A 14563-nucleotide genomic window follows, 5' to 3' on the forward strand; every position below is an offset into this window, starting at 1 on the left:
TCTATACAGTTGATCAGTAGAACTGTGCATACGATTTATATTTAGTCCAAGAGGCTGGTGAGGAAGAAAACTCCTCACGCCAGGCTGAGGGAGGGCTGCTCTCTTCTCAGTGCAGAGCAGGCTGAGGGCCGCGGGGGCAGCCGTGGCGCTCCCGACAGTTCCCAACAAAGTGCGGAAGTGCAGTGAAGTTTCGATGCACAAAGTACCCCCGCGGAGCCTGGAAACAAGCAGAAGATGCTGGAAGGCAGCAGTGATGGGTCATGCTAGAATGCGGGCTAGGGAGGGTCAGTGATGAATAAGGCCGAGTTTCTCCGTGATTGGAGGCACAAGACCGGTGAGGAAGGAGGCAGCCCCGCTGGGGAGCACCGAGGGTGTGCGGAGACGTGCTAAGGGGCGAGCGCGAGGGACGCTTAGGAGCCTCGGGCCGGGAGCAGGGTCTGGCAGGGCTGATAGAGGAGGAGGGTGGGGGAAGGCTCCGGGAGGGCTGCGCGGCCGTCAGCGGCGAAGACGAGAGGGCTGGGCCGGGGCGCGGCCCGGAGAGGGCCCGGCTCCCCGCGGGCTGGGGGCGGCGGCGGAGGGCGCGGAAGCCCGCTGACAGCCGCTGCCCCGCGGCGCCCACAGGGTTAACCGCCCGGGCGCTCCGACCGGGAGGAACTCGGTTTCCAGGGCAACGGCTCCGCCAGTTCCGGCAGCGCAGGCTCGTACCATTGCGCGGGCGCGCGCGGGGGAGCGCGGCGGGAGGGGCGGCGCGGAGGGCCCGGGGCGCGGGGTCCGGCCCGACCCGCCCGCACGTGCGCCCGCCCGCCCGCCCGGCCCGGCGCCGAGCCGCGCTCCCGCCGCCGCGTGCCCCGCGAGCCCCTGGAGCCCCGGGCCCGGGCCGGCGGCCCCCACCCGTCCGCGGACGGCGGGGGGGTGCGGGGAGCGTGCGCCCGGTGGCCCGGATTGGCCTCCGGGTCCCCCCGCCTGGGCGGCGGAGTGCGGGCGGCCCGGGCTGGGAGCTTTGAAAAGCGGGCGAGAGACAAAGGCAGCAGGAAGCCTGCTCGGCGCCCGGAGCCCGAGCCCGCAGCCCCCGGAGCCCCCCGGAGCCCCCCGGAGCCGCGGCGGCAGCGGAGGGAGGCAGAGGATGCGGCAGGGGGCGTGGGAGCGGCGGCGGGAGCGCGGCGGGCGGAGCGGGCGGAGCGGGCGGAGCGGCGCGGCCCGAGCGCGGCGCGCTTAGACCCCAGGCGGCGGTGTTGGCGGCGGCGGCGGTGTTGGCGGCGGCGGCGGCGGCGGCGGCGGCCCGGCCGGGCTCGGGAGTGAGTGAGAGGGCGCCTTCCCCGCCCGGGATGTGAGGACCGAGCGGAGCCCGGGGCGGGGGGAGGGAAGGGAAGGGAGGCGACGCCGGCAGGAAGGAAGGAAGCGCGGACGGACCCGGAGGAGGAGCGGCGGCGGCGGCGGCGGCGGCCGGAGCCGGAAGGCGGGGAGGGGCCGGCCGTTGGGCCCGAGGCGGCGGCGGCGGCGGCGGCAGCGGCGGCGGCCGGGAGGACCGCTCTGGTCGCCTCTCGGGCAGGAGCGGCGGGGCCCGCGCCTCCTCCCCCCGGCGCCGCGGAGGGGGGAGGAGGAAGATGGAGACCCACATCTCGTGCTTGTTCCCCGAGCTGCTGGCCATGATCTTCGGCTACCTGGACGTCCGGGATAAGGGGCGCGCGGCGCAGGTGTGCACGGCCTGGCGGGACGCCGCCTACCACAAGTCGGTGTGGCGGGGGGTGGAGGCCAAGCTGCACCTGCGCCGGGCCAACCCGTCGCTGTTCCCCAGCCTGCAGGCCCGGGGCATCCGCCGCGTGCAGATCCTGAGCCTCCGCCGCAGCCTCAGCTACGTGATCCAGGGCATGGCCAACATCGAGAGCCTCAACCTCAGCGGCTGCTACAACCTCACCGACAACGGGCTGGGCCACGCGTTTGTGCAGGAGATCGGCTCCTTGCGCGCCCTCAACCTGAGCCTCTGCAAGCAGATCACCGACAGCAGCCTGGGCCGCATCGCCCAGTATCTCAAGGGCCTGGAGGTGCTGGAGCTGGGGGGCTGCAGCAACATCACCAACACCGGCCTCCTGCTCATCGCCTGGGGCCTGCAGCGCCTCAAGAGCCTCAACCTCCGCAGCTGCCGCCACCTGTCGGACGTGGGCATCGGGCACCTGGCCGGCATGACGCGCAGCGCGGCCGAGGGCTGCCTGGGCCTGGAGCAGCTCACGCTGCAGGACTGCCAGAAGCTCACGGACCTTTCCCTAAAGCACATCTCGCGGGGGCTGACGGGCCTGAGGCTCCTAAACCTCAGCTTCTGCGGGGGCATCTCAGACGCGGGTCTCCTGCACCTGTCGCACATGGGCAGCCTGCGCAGCCTCAACCTGCGCTCCTGCGATAACATCAGTGACACGGGCATCATGCATCTGGCCATGGGCAGCCTGCGCCTCTCCGGGCTGGATGTGTCCTTCTGTGACAAAGTGGGGGACCAGAGCCTGGCTTACATCGCCCAGGGCCTGGACGGCCTCAAGTCCCTGTCCCTCTGCTCCTGCCACATCAGCGACGATGGCATCAACCGCATGGTGCGGCAGATGCATGGGCTGCGCACGCTCAACATCGGACAGTGCGTGCGTATCACAGACAAGGGCCTGGAGCTGATCGCTGAGCACCTGAGCCAACTCACCGGCATAGACCTGTATGGCTGCACCCGCATCACCAAGCGCGGTCTGGAGCGCATCACGCAGCTGCCCTGCCTGAAGGTACTCAACCTGGGACTCTGGCAGATGACGGACAGTGAGAAGGTCAGGTGAGGGCAGCAGCACCTGCTCCCCTTGTCCCGCCCCGTTCATCCTCCGGTCACCACCACGCCCCATCCCCCTCGCTCGACATGCACACTTACACACAACACAGATCATTGTAGTGGATGAGATGGGGGCAGTGACACGAAGCCTCGGGCTCTCTTTTCTCCCTCTTCTGGCACCTCGGGCCCCACTACACGCCCATTCCCCTGGCATCTGGGGTTCCTCTGCTACCCCGACCTTACTCCCCTCCCTCTCTTCCTGAGGGCGGAGATGGATTCAGCTACTTACCCACCCAATTCCTCTCTGCAGGGGGATGGAGGACTGTTTGAGCTACTGTATCCTCACTGCTTTGCATTTGGAAATGGGGGGAGGGGGCGGGGAGTGACTAGTCCTTAAAACCCTGGGGAGTTGAGGAAAATGTCTGCCTTCACTTAAGCTTTCATTTGAATACTGTGATCTGGTTTTTATTTTGAAATGTATAAAGAGCAAACCCAACTACCACGGCCTTTTCACCCTTCTTCCTTCCACTTTGTAACTAATCCCAGGCTCTTCTCATCACTTCTCCTACAGTACTCTGCTACTCACGTGCATTTCCTTTTAATTGTCTTTCTTTTTCAAGTTTTTATTTTTTTGAAGAAATTTGAAATCACGTTCCTTTTTTTTCTGCTGAATATAGTCTATATATTATATATATATAAATTATATATATATATACATATATATATGTCTGGCTACCTCGTTTTAGTTTACTTTTTTCTCTGAAGCCCTGGAATTCTACAAGAGAGATATTTTGAGACTGAAACATTTTTGTGCCTAGACTGGAAAGATGCCCATTGGGTTTGTACGTCTTTTTTGTTTTGGCTTCTTCCCAAACCCCATCCATCCAGTATATCCCACTTCCACATTCTGGCTATAATTTTTTTTTCTCCTTGCCCATTGGGATTTGAGGGCCCAACGGTGTTCGTAAATTTTGACTTAATTTATAGCACAAATGTGTGGAAGAAATGAGAATTGAACTTTTGTTTGTTTGAGATGCAGATTGTGTCTTGAAAATGATTATTATATATGCAAATCCTGCCCTACCCTCACCCTCTTCCAATTTTCCCCACAAAAAGGTCACATGGTGAGGCTTCCTGTTGGAAGCAGAGGAGCAGAGTTGGCCTACGGAGCCCCAGGGGCTGTAACGTGAAGGGGAGGAGACTGAAACTCCTGTCTTATCTCTGTTAATAAAATGGGTGTTTGTGGGTTTTACAAAAATCAGTTTCTAAATGGAGGAATAGATGGCTTTCTTTATTTTGGTGGGGGTTGGGACTTGTGGCTTTAAAAAAAAATCGCTTTTGAGTAGGATGTATATTTTTGTTGGAGTTTTTGTTTGTTTATTTTTTTAGAATCCTCCACTGCAACAAGAGAGACCATGGAGTTAAAGAAACCCAGAGACCTTTATCAATTAATTGTACTGTTTGTGAATTTGTATAAATAATAACAAAGATCCTCTTAAAACGTTTATATTCTTACAGTAAAAGGTTAAACTGATATTTATATAATAAAAGAGGAAATATGAAGTATGTTTTTGAAAAAAAAAAAAAAACAAACAAAAAACCTTGTATCTGTGAATTATTTTGAAGGCAGTGTGTGTTTGGGTACATGCCAAAGTCGGAGGTGCTGTTTGTGTACTCTAAGAGGAAATAAGGTATAGAGTTCAGTGCATCCTAGGTGGTGTAAGTAAGCTCACAGTTAAAAATTTATTCTGTAAGAGATTTACTACTGACATCTAAATGTTGTGTTTCTAGAAATGTGACTGGACTGGAGACTTATATAATTTTTGGTTTTGAACTGTCAACAACATGGGAATTTAAAGAAATGGAACTTTTAAAAAACTAGATCTGTAAGAGTCACAATTTCCCCCAGGGTGGAAATGAGATCTAGGGGTCCTGTTGAATAATGGGGTCATGAGATGTGGAAGTGGGGAAGAAAAGATGGGTTGCTTTCCACTTTGAGTGGGTGTGGGGAGGATGTGAAATGGTGAAGAGTGGAGGGAACTGAAGCCATTGTTCAGAAAAGTTAAAAGAACGCTGTACGCTGTCCTTGCCTGCTCGCTTACTTTGCTCAGTCATGCATGCTGAATCTCACAGTGTGAGTGAGGGTCCTGGTAGAAAGGAGGAAGGCAGTTCAGCCCCTCTTTTTAACATTCTCCTCCAGGCCCCGCTGTATTTAAGCACTTTCCTGGGGGATGGGGAGGTTGGCCAGAAGTTCTTGCACATTTGCATTTTAAGCACTTCCAGCACTGAAGCTTGCCACTCGGGTCTACTGTGGTGTGAGGGTTCTTAGACTGAATTCGGGGCACATAAATGAATACCAACAATTCTAGCAAAGAGTTCCCTTTGATAGACAATAACTAAATGATCAACGCCCTGTGGTTGGGCTGCGGAAGTGGCAGAGGGTATAAATGCTCTAACAGTAGAGTAATTCACATTCACATTCCTGGTTTCACATAGGTCTTAGTTTCTGAGATTTTTTTTTTTTTTACCAAAAACAACAACAACAACAACAAATACAGATCCCAGCAAGAGCTAGTAAGGGGTATAAAACTTTCCTGCAAAGACACCTCTTTCCAGGAAGAGAGCTAGAACCCAAGTTTCTCTTGGGGTAGGATTGTTTTGTAAAATTTCCAAGCTTTCTGCTTGAGCATATCACAAAAGCTACATTGTTCCTTTTTGGAGAGCCATCACAATTGGGTCTAATTGAGCCTGACACTAGATCCATCTTCCTTTTCTTGGGGGAAGGTGTGGATCTCTTTATTCCCTCTTAGGTTACAGTGCTTATTGCCTGGAAAAAAAAAAAAGAAAAGAAAAGAAAAGAAAATGTGTGAACCCTAGTAAGTCGGGACTTGGAATTAGGGTCAGCTTTCTAATTTAGCATTTGACACTATAATGCATGAAGGCTCCACAAGCTGTAAGTTCTTAGACTTTTTCTTCCTCCAAAAGACTGCATGACTGTACAGATTCAGTCAATAAAAATTTGAGCACCTCCTAAGTCTCAGACTCTGCTCACATTCCTCACTTTCATACAAAAAAAATAAGGGTTTTCCACCCTTTTTTTTTTTTTTTTTACTTGAAAGGCTAAATATAAGCTTGACTAAAGGTCAGTAAATTAATGTTTGAAAGTTAAGGTCACGGGCCTACTGTTCTCAACCTTGAATTGGGTATACTTAATATATCTGGAGTGTCTCTGGAAACCATGAATAAACCATTTATTTTCATCAGCCAAGGTTAACTGTTTATCTCTCAACCTTTGTGGATGGAAAGAAATGAATGTGTTGAGAACCCATGGTATGCTTTGCATGGTATCTGTAAATTTCTTTTAGTTCTCAAAACAGCCTGTTGAAACAGGTATCCTGATTTCCAGATAAGGCATACTGCTTGCCTTAAATCACCCAGCCACTAACTGAGGGAAACCAGGACGCAAAGCAGGACCAGTTCCAAAGTCCTGCTCCCTTCTGTTCTCCTGAGAAAGTTCAGTTACTGATCATACCTTGAGTCCCAGTAAGGTGACTTCACAGAAATGAGTGGTATCTGTTTGATCACAGTGCAGACAAGCTCAGGCCACAGGGCACTTACTCTTAAAGGGAATATGGGTGGATCCGATCTCCACATACCTATTGGAATGGAAAGAAATGCTTTTAAAGACTAAAAGCACCAAAGAAAATGACTTGATATTTTTGTGAGTGCTACAAAAGTTAAAAGGCACTTCAGGGCAGTTTTTAGAGTGGCAGAAAAAAAACTGGTGCAGGTATTTGCTGACACTTCAGAAGTGAAAAACCATTTCAAAATGGGAACTTGGTGTAAACTTTCTCACCTAGAGGTAATAAACCTCATAGGAACTGTGGGGGGGGGGTGTGGGGAAAGGGCTCCACACATCTTTCCTTTCTGAGTTTCATTGGGCAGTAGCCCTTAAAGTCTGTCTGGAAAAGATTATAAATGCAATGGTGGGGTTCAGTTGGTTTCTGCGGTCCCCTAACGGCCCTGACAGGCCTCCGGCTACAAATGCTGGGCAGTGTTGCATGATTCTCCCTGCTGTGGTCCCCCTCCTACGGGACTTCTCAGTCCTAAAGAGGGGAGGAGCACCCGATTCACCTCACATTTGGCAACGGGGATAAGGATGCTTGCCTGACTTACAGCATGTCTTTCAATAGTTAAGAGAATTCAAATTCTTTCATGATTCAATGACAAAGACCTGAAAAAGCAAATGTTTCTTTTTTTTTTTTATTGGAGTCTCCTTTTAGGTAAGAACTTTCTTCTAAAAAATGACACTTGACATGTAAATTGAAGCATGGCCTCTCCCCTAAATCCTGCTGGTTGCCTGCAGTGCTTACTACATAGACGCTGGTCTTGGAATAAGCAGAACCGTTTTCACTTTTGACTTAGAAAATGTGAACTCACATGTTCAAAGGGGAAAAGGTAGTGGCCCTCAGGGACCACTGTATTTCCAAAGCACAAGAACCTCTTGATTAAAAGATCAGATTTGTAAAACAAAACCAGGACTTCATGCAGCTTCTGACAAACGTCTCTTGCCAGTCCCCTGAAAGGGAGGGCCCCTGGCCTCTGCTGGTGGCTGCCCTGCTGCCGAGGGGGAGGATATATGGGAAGTCACCCAGTGGTCCTCTCCCTGTTGCCCTTCTCTGCAGCTCACCTCATTCCCTTTTCAGGTCATTCTATCCCTTTAGTAGAGGGCAAGACCTAAATTTTGTGCCCCTCCGAGCCCCTGTGGATGGAAGGGTGAAACTATTTATTTTTTATTTTTTAAAGATTTTACGTATTTATTCATGAGAAAGAGAGAGAGAGAGAGGCAGAGACACAGGCAGAGGGAGAAGCAGGTTCCATGAAGGGAGCCCGATGTGGGACTCGATCCCGGAACTCCGGGATCACGCCCTGGGCCGAAGGCAGGCACTACACCGCTGAGCCACCCAGGCGTCCCTATTTTATTTTTTTAAAGATTCTGTTTATTTATTCATGAGAGACACAGGCAGAAGGAGAAGCAGGTTCCATGCAGGGAGCCCAATGTCGGACTGGATCCCGGGACTCCAGGATCATGCCTGGGGCCGAAGGCAGGCGCCAAACCACTGAGCCACCTGGGGATCCCCAAGGGTGAAACTTTATGATGAACTAATTCAGAGTACAGGATTCTACACTGGAAAGCTATGTTCAAACGCAGTTCTTTGCTTAGTCTACGTCTCTCATTTTTGTTCAAACATAGCAAGTTAAAATATTTTGCAAAGTGAATGGTATCAAACAGATAAGACATTCATATTTGGATCATTGCCAACCATTAATCATTGAGAACTTAGCAAAGGTAAGTGCACAGCTAGAATAAGAACGTGTACTCTTAGGTCTTGGATAGAAAATGAATTATTTCTAGATGGTGAGTAAATTTAAATGTCCACAAATGATCAGTTTCAGTCTTTTCCTCTTTTCCAGGGATTGCTCTGATTTTGCCTGGTGGAGTTGCCTGTGCCAACCCAGCACACTTGGTACTATGTAAAGTCGAGTCTTCCAGGTGCAAGTAAGCTTGAGATCTTAACTGTGCAGCCCTAGCGTGGGCTCTGCTAAACATCCCTGCAAATAAAACAAATAGAAGTGGGAATTCCTATTCTTGCTGTTTGTTAACCCAGAAAAGCTCATATTATTTTCTTAAAAAAGGAAGACAGGTTTTTTTTTTTTTTTTTTTTTTTTTTTTTTTATTTATTTATGATAGGCACACAGTGAGAGAGAGAGAGAGGCAGAGACACAGGCAGAGGGAGAAGCAGGCTCCATGCACCGGGAGCCCGACGTGGGATTCGATCCTGGGTCTCCAGGATCGCGCCCTGGGCCAAAGGCAGGCGCCAAACCGCTGCGCCACCCAGGGATCCCGGAAGACAGGTTTTTATTCTCTCATTCCTCTTCAACTTTTACTTGTTTAAAAGACAAATGCCACATATACTTGTAAGTTTGCTTTTATTTGTGATGGTGGAAATAGTGTCAGTTACAAAGAAAGAAGAATGAGGTCCTTCTGCAGCAGCAAAGAAGCCTGTGAGACAGTGTTAGGGACATGAACACAATCTGCTGGAAGAATTTAGGCATGACTTAGTGTTCAGTTTCTGTCTCAAGATGCCTGTTTTCACAAATCTCATTGATACCATACATTTAATTTTATAAATGGGGAAAGAGGCTTGACAAGCTGGAAAGGTTTTGCCTGGGTGATGTGAGGAGTGCATATCAGAACAATGACTGCTTCAGAGTTTAATGACCACATCAGAAGGTGACAAACATGCAGGTAGTTCTTTGATCTTTCCCTGAGACACTGCAAAATACCACCCTGATCCCTTGGCTTCAGAAAGGTGCTAATAAACCAGAGCCTATCTTCACTGGGAATAGGAAAAACACCCCAAGAGCTGAAAGTTACTATTTAATATGCATTACATTATGCAAACTTTAGATACGTTTTGCAAACATTCTGTATAGGCTTATCCAAGAAGCCAAAAAACTAGTGCAATTTGGTGAATGGGCTACAGGGTACTGAAGTAGCTAGCAGTGTCAAACCTGTCACCTGTTGTCCTCCGGGGACTTGAGCCAGTTTCTAAAGCACTGCTTTGTCACAAATAGTGATGCAAAGTACGAGTGTTGTAAGTCTGTGCTTGCAGTAGTCTCAAACCTAAGGACTTTTGCGTGTTCAGCGCACCACAAATGTCTGCTGCACAATCCTTGTAAAGTAGAATCGGGTTGCCCCATCACCAGCTATTCTTCTTCATTCAAAAGTAAAAAGGCTTGACTTAACAGATGCCTTAGTTACAAATCCATTTTGTCCAGAAAGACTACACAGGTCTAATTTGTTAATATCAGGCATGCTGTTCATGTTGATTACTCCTCAATTTAAGTAATCAACAATCCAGAAGCATGGGGCTCAGCATACAGCTCTCTGTTCAATAATTACTCCTGCTATCATGGATTGGAGTCACTGGAATCCGACTGTGGGAAAATTGTTCTTTGAGACCAGATTAACTTTTAATAAATAGCACAAGATAACTCAACATGGCTTGGAAAGTACTGTTTTCCTCATCTGAAATTAATATGAAAACACTTACAAACATCCATGATATTTCTCTTTAGGAAAGCCTTACCCTAACCTGGCAATTTTTATGTACACATTTCTGTAGAACAGCTTACCTGCTACCATTTTGCTTTTTATTTTTATTTTTATTTTTTTAATTTTTTATTTATTTATGATAGGCACACAGTGAGAGAGAGAGAGGCAGAGACACAGGCAGAGGGAGAAGCAGGCTCCATGCACCGGGAGCCTGACGTGGGATTCGATCCCGGGTCTCCAGGATCACGCCCTGGGCCAAAGGCAGGCACCAAACCGCTGCGCCACCCAGGGATCCCCCATTTTGCTTTTTGAGGCACGGTCAATACTTTCATGGGAGGAACCGAAAAAATTGTCACAGTACTCCTAGAATCTTTAGTAAAATCACTGAGGCTAAAATTGGATAGATGGATAAAATAAGGGAGGAATTGCAGCAGTTAACCCCTTCAAATTCTTAATGTCCTTACATGGAAGACAACTAATTTGTACCTTCCATTTTTACTTTAGTGTTTTAAACCTTAGATTCATAGCTCAAAAGCTCACTGCCCAGAACCAAAAAAAAAAAAAAAAAAAAAGACCAGTAGGCAGTAGATGTGTCCCTAAGCAAACAATATGGAAATGACAAAATTAAAGTGACAATTTCTAGCTCTTCTAGTTCATTTCAAATGCACACAATTTAGAGAGTTTCAGGAATCTGTAAAAAGGGTATGGTCAGGTTCTCTATCTCCAAAGCTTTATCAGGCTCACAGCTTGCAGAGAAGGTCTCCACATTCTCTGAGTCTGGAATAGCCCAACTGGCTCTTCCAGTCCTAGCTGACATCTCTGCACTTGAGCCAGATGCCCCGCTATTGTGCTGTCAACTGGCGACAATCAGAACAGTGTGGTCCAAAGGAAGACAGCTGCCCTATCGTTTTTCCACACATAAGGGTCTAAATTTTGGTGGAATCACAAGAGGAACTGCAGAAATTCACTTGAGTAAATACGACACAGGATTTAGCAGCAAGCAGCCTGCCTCATTGCTGCTTACTTTAGAAGTAAGAATGCGTAGGGGCGCAGGGCTGGCTCAGTCTGAAGAGCATGCGACTCGGGGTCGTGAATGCAAGCTCCATGTTGGGTGTAGAGATTACTTAAATAAAAAACTTAGAGGGGATCCCTGGGTAGCTCAGCGGTTTAGTGTCTGCCTTTGGCCCAAGGTGTGATCCTGGAGTCCTGGGATCAAGTCCCACATCAGGCTCCCTGTATGGAGCCTCCTTCTCCCTCTGCCTGTGTCTCTGCCTCTCTCTCTGTGTCTCTCATGAATAAATAAAATCTTAACAACAACAACAACAACAAAAATTTAGGAAAAAAAAAAACTTAGGAAAAATGTATATATGCAAGTTAGGAGACAGAAGTCAAGCAGGGGTGAAAAACCAATTTTGACTCCTAGATTGTTCTCTTTCCCATCCCCACAGAAACCAAAACCAGCACACCTTTCCCACTGACACAAGATTGGCCCTCCCTCCCCATTGTGATGTAGCTATGAGTCAGGTCTAGCTAGGAGCCCGGCCTTGTGTTTTTCTTTCCCTTAAGTTGGCGAAGATGACCTTACGATCCACCATAAGGCAGAAAAAGAAAGTATGGTTAATGTAAACAATGGAAGTTTGTTTTCTAATGTGAAAGGTGGAAACTGGAAAGATGAAACTGCTTTATCCACAGAGTCTGCAAGCCCTCTGTTTTGTCAGCAGGCGGCAGCATTGCCTGCGAATTGGGAGACGATTTACAGTGGGGCGCCCAGACCTCCTCCCCTCTGACAAATGCCCTCCCGTCACCTCACACACCACCTTCCCCCAACCCAAAGAATTTCCCCAGGGTCTGAGAGTTGACAAACAAGGAATCGCGTGTTGCCAAAAAGATGAAATCTAATTTTACGACATCAGATAAACTATTTGAAGGTGCCCAGGTGTGCAGCACTTTGTTTTCCAAGCAAGGTAACAGATGTGACTTCACAAAGCTTCTCTAATGTAGCTCGCAGTGAGTGATTTGCTTCTGGAGGCTGTGGGAATCAAACATCAGTTTCTAATTTTTCTTAAAGACTTTTTTTTTTTTTTTTTTAATTTACTGATTTGAGAGAGAGCATGCTTGAGCACCAGTGAAGGGGGAGGAGCAGAGGGAGAGGGACAAGCAGTCTCCCCGCCAAGCAGGGAGCCTGACGTGGGGCTCGATCCCGGGACCCCAAGATCATGACCTGAGCAGAAGTCAGATGTGTCACGGACTGAGCCACCCAGACGCCCCTCTTAAAGACCATCTTGTACAAATCCTGTTATAGTGCCATATTTGGGAAGTTTGGGAGAAGAAATGGGGTGAAATTTTACAATCACACGTGGAGATGGTTTTAATAGCAAGAGTCAAAGTGCTGGCTTTTTTATTGTCAAAAAAAAAAGAGAGCACATTATCTGTAATGAAAAATTCTGGAAAGCCTTTGAGGAAAAATAAAAATATTTTAAAAATTATAATTAGGAGTACCTATTTTTTATTATTTTATTATAAAATGGGCATCTTTATTGCCCAGATGAAGACATCTTCATAAAATCTAAAGAGGTCTATGAAATTGAAAACGTTTAAGAGCTTGACAGACAAGTAAGGTTGCTCATGTATCTAAATTCCTCCTGTGGAAAATAGACACTAGATAAAGGTAGGAGAAATTAAAACAAAGAGAACTTCTACGCCAACTTGGCCCAATTCCAGAAAATGCCACAATAGGGGACAGGCTGAGGGCAGGCAAGGCCTCGGGGCTCTTGCCCTCTCTGAGCTCAATAGTCAGGCTTCCCGGGATCACTGTGTGGGTCTGAAGAGCCGTTGGCACAGCCACGAAATGAAAATCTGGAAGGTGGAAGGTGAACAGCCCCTATGGCTCCTTCCACCTGGCTGTAGTCACTGGATGAGGCATAGCTTTATTAGCTCAGTAATACAGAGGTCATCACTGGTTAGAGAATGAGAGAAAAGAAAGGAAAACCTTCTGGAATTCAGGGCTCAGCCAGAAAGCAAATGACCATTCCCAGCACCATTCATAAAAGTCTTAGAAAAGCAGAGAACCTTCCCAGGTGGCTCTATGGACATCGTAGCTCAAATATGCCCCTGTTGGTGATGGTACCAAATAAAGATTCAAGGACAGCAGCCCAAGCAGGGAAAGGAGGGTGCAGTGGCAGGAAGAGGAAGCATGTATCACTCCATGCGCAGCTGAGGAGGAGAAAACACAGGGCAGGCCAGGCTGGAGGAGACAGATGACAGGGCACCAAGTGAGGGAGGGCATGAACTATTCAACCACCAGCAGCTCCTCCAGATGGTGGGGGTGCCTCATTAGAAGGAACCAGGAGGGCTGCCCCTTGATTGGCAGCCCCCAGGAACAATTCTCCTGAGCTGGCACACTTCCGCAAGAAGACGGGCCCTCCTCTTTCTTTGGTTGTCTGATGTGACTTGAGGCAGAACTACCCAGTCGCGGGCCACCAGGCTGGCCTTGAGGTGAATCATGTCTGAGGACGTGAATGGGAGGTGACTGTCCTGCCCAGACACATAGCTGCTGGGCTGCCCCCCTCTGCAGCCATCCTGTCTGTAGGTCTCTAGCCCCTGCAGCAGGCAGGACTCGCATTTCCTTCTAGCCACCATCCTGGTTTTGCAGGGAAAACAAGCCAGGATTGACAGTGTGGCTAGGGAGACACAGAAAAGAGGTGTTTCCAGGGCCACAGTGCAGCCACAGCCCTCGCGCAGGCCCTGCAGGCGACAGCCAGCCCCAGGGCCCCAACACTGCCCTGGGGCTTTCCTCAGGCTGCCCTGGGCTGCAGCTTCTCGGCTCTGATGGGCAGAGAAGGTAGAGCCGACCGTGCTAGCACTAGCGATCCCCCAAAGACACCTGGATACCTCCCTAAATCCTGAGCGAGAGGGCTCCCAGAGCAGGGCTCGCCGGTCCAGGCAGCCTGACTGCTTGTCTGTGGCCTGGGCAGCCACTGCCGCTGCCGTCCTAACGTCCCTTCCATCCGCAAGGCGTCCACACAGACATTGAAGTTAAGCCAGCACAGCCAGTGCCCGGGTTTCCCAAGTTTCGTCTGCCCTGTCTATGGAGAGAGTGAAGAGGGGCACAGAGAGAAGGGGGGACAGTGACAGATAACACAGACGTAGATGGCCTATTCCGAGGCACCGCTCAGGCCTCTGATACCCCATCTAGCAGGTCTCCCGCATTCCCTGGCAACCCTCCTGGATTTGCGGTGCCTCGCACTTGATGCCCCCGGGGGAAGCCCCCCATGTACCATTCCCAAGCCCATCAGCTCCCACCCCTATACTCATTCCTGTCTCTGCACCTGCCCAGAGCTTGCAGGGAAACGGCAGCGCTTGTGTGCAGGGCTGCAGACACGTTCCCACCCTTCCACCGGTTGCCCGAAACAAGCCTGCTAATGCTAATCTACCCCCTCACTTGCAGCTCAACAGCTTTTCTTCTTAAGCCCCTGATAATGGTTTTACTAAAATCCCCTTTTGATGGAAAAAAATCCCAGCTGGACATTTCAGGCCTCAGCACAATGTACAAGGCTGCAGGTCCCTTTCCCTACCTCACAAAGGCCTCTAATCAAGTGGAAAATGTGCTGGAGGCCAGAGGTTTGGGTCTGCAATTATTTTTTAAG

The 14563-nt window shown here is 49.7% G+C and overlaps 2 protein-coding genes across 8 annotated transcripts in view; one reads left to right on the forward strand and one right to left on the reverse strand.

Moving 5' to 3' along the window:
- Positions 1-14563, reverse strand: part of WNT5B (Wnt family member 5B) — a 108805-nt gene that overhangs the window by 52272 nt on the left and 41970 nt on the right. The gene's annotated exons all lie outside the window — the stretch shown is intronic.
- Positions 1463-9861, forward strand: FBXL14 (F-box and leucine rich repeat protein 14). 7 transcript variants are annotated; one of them, XM_038576331.1, is made up of 3 exons: positions 1463-2803; positions 8273-8502; positions 8714-9861. In XM_038576331.1, the coding sequence occupies exons 1-2, from the start codon at positions 1605-1607 to the stop codon at positions 8334-8336; spliced, it is 1263 nt and encodes a 420-aa protein (XP_038432259.1). In that variant the 5' UTR covers positions 1463-1604; the 3' UTR covers positions 8337-8502; positions 8714-9861. The 7 variants fall into 7 exon arrangements, with proteins under 7 accessions (XP_038432259.1, XP_038432262.1, XP_038432264.1 ...); XM_038576334.1 differs by having other exon boundaries at positions 1463-2798; XM_038576336.1 differs by having other exon boundaries at positions 1463-2756.

The sequence above is a fragment of the Canis lupus genome, chromosome 27, assembly GCF_011100685.1.
Source record: "Canis lupus familiaris isolate Mischka breed German Shepherd chromosome 27, alternate assembly UU_Cfam_GSD_1.0, whole genome shotgun sequence".
Taxonomy (NCBI): domain Eukaryota; kingdom Metazoa; phylum Chordata; class Mammalia; order Carnivora; family Canidae; genus Canis; species Canis lupus.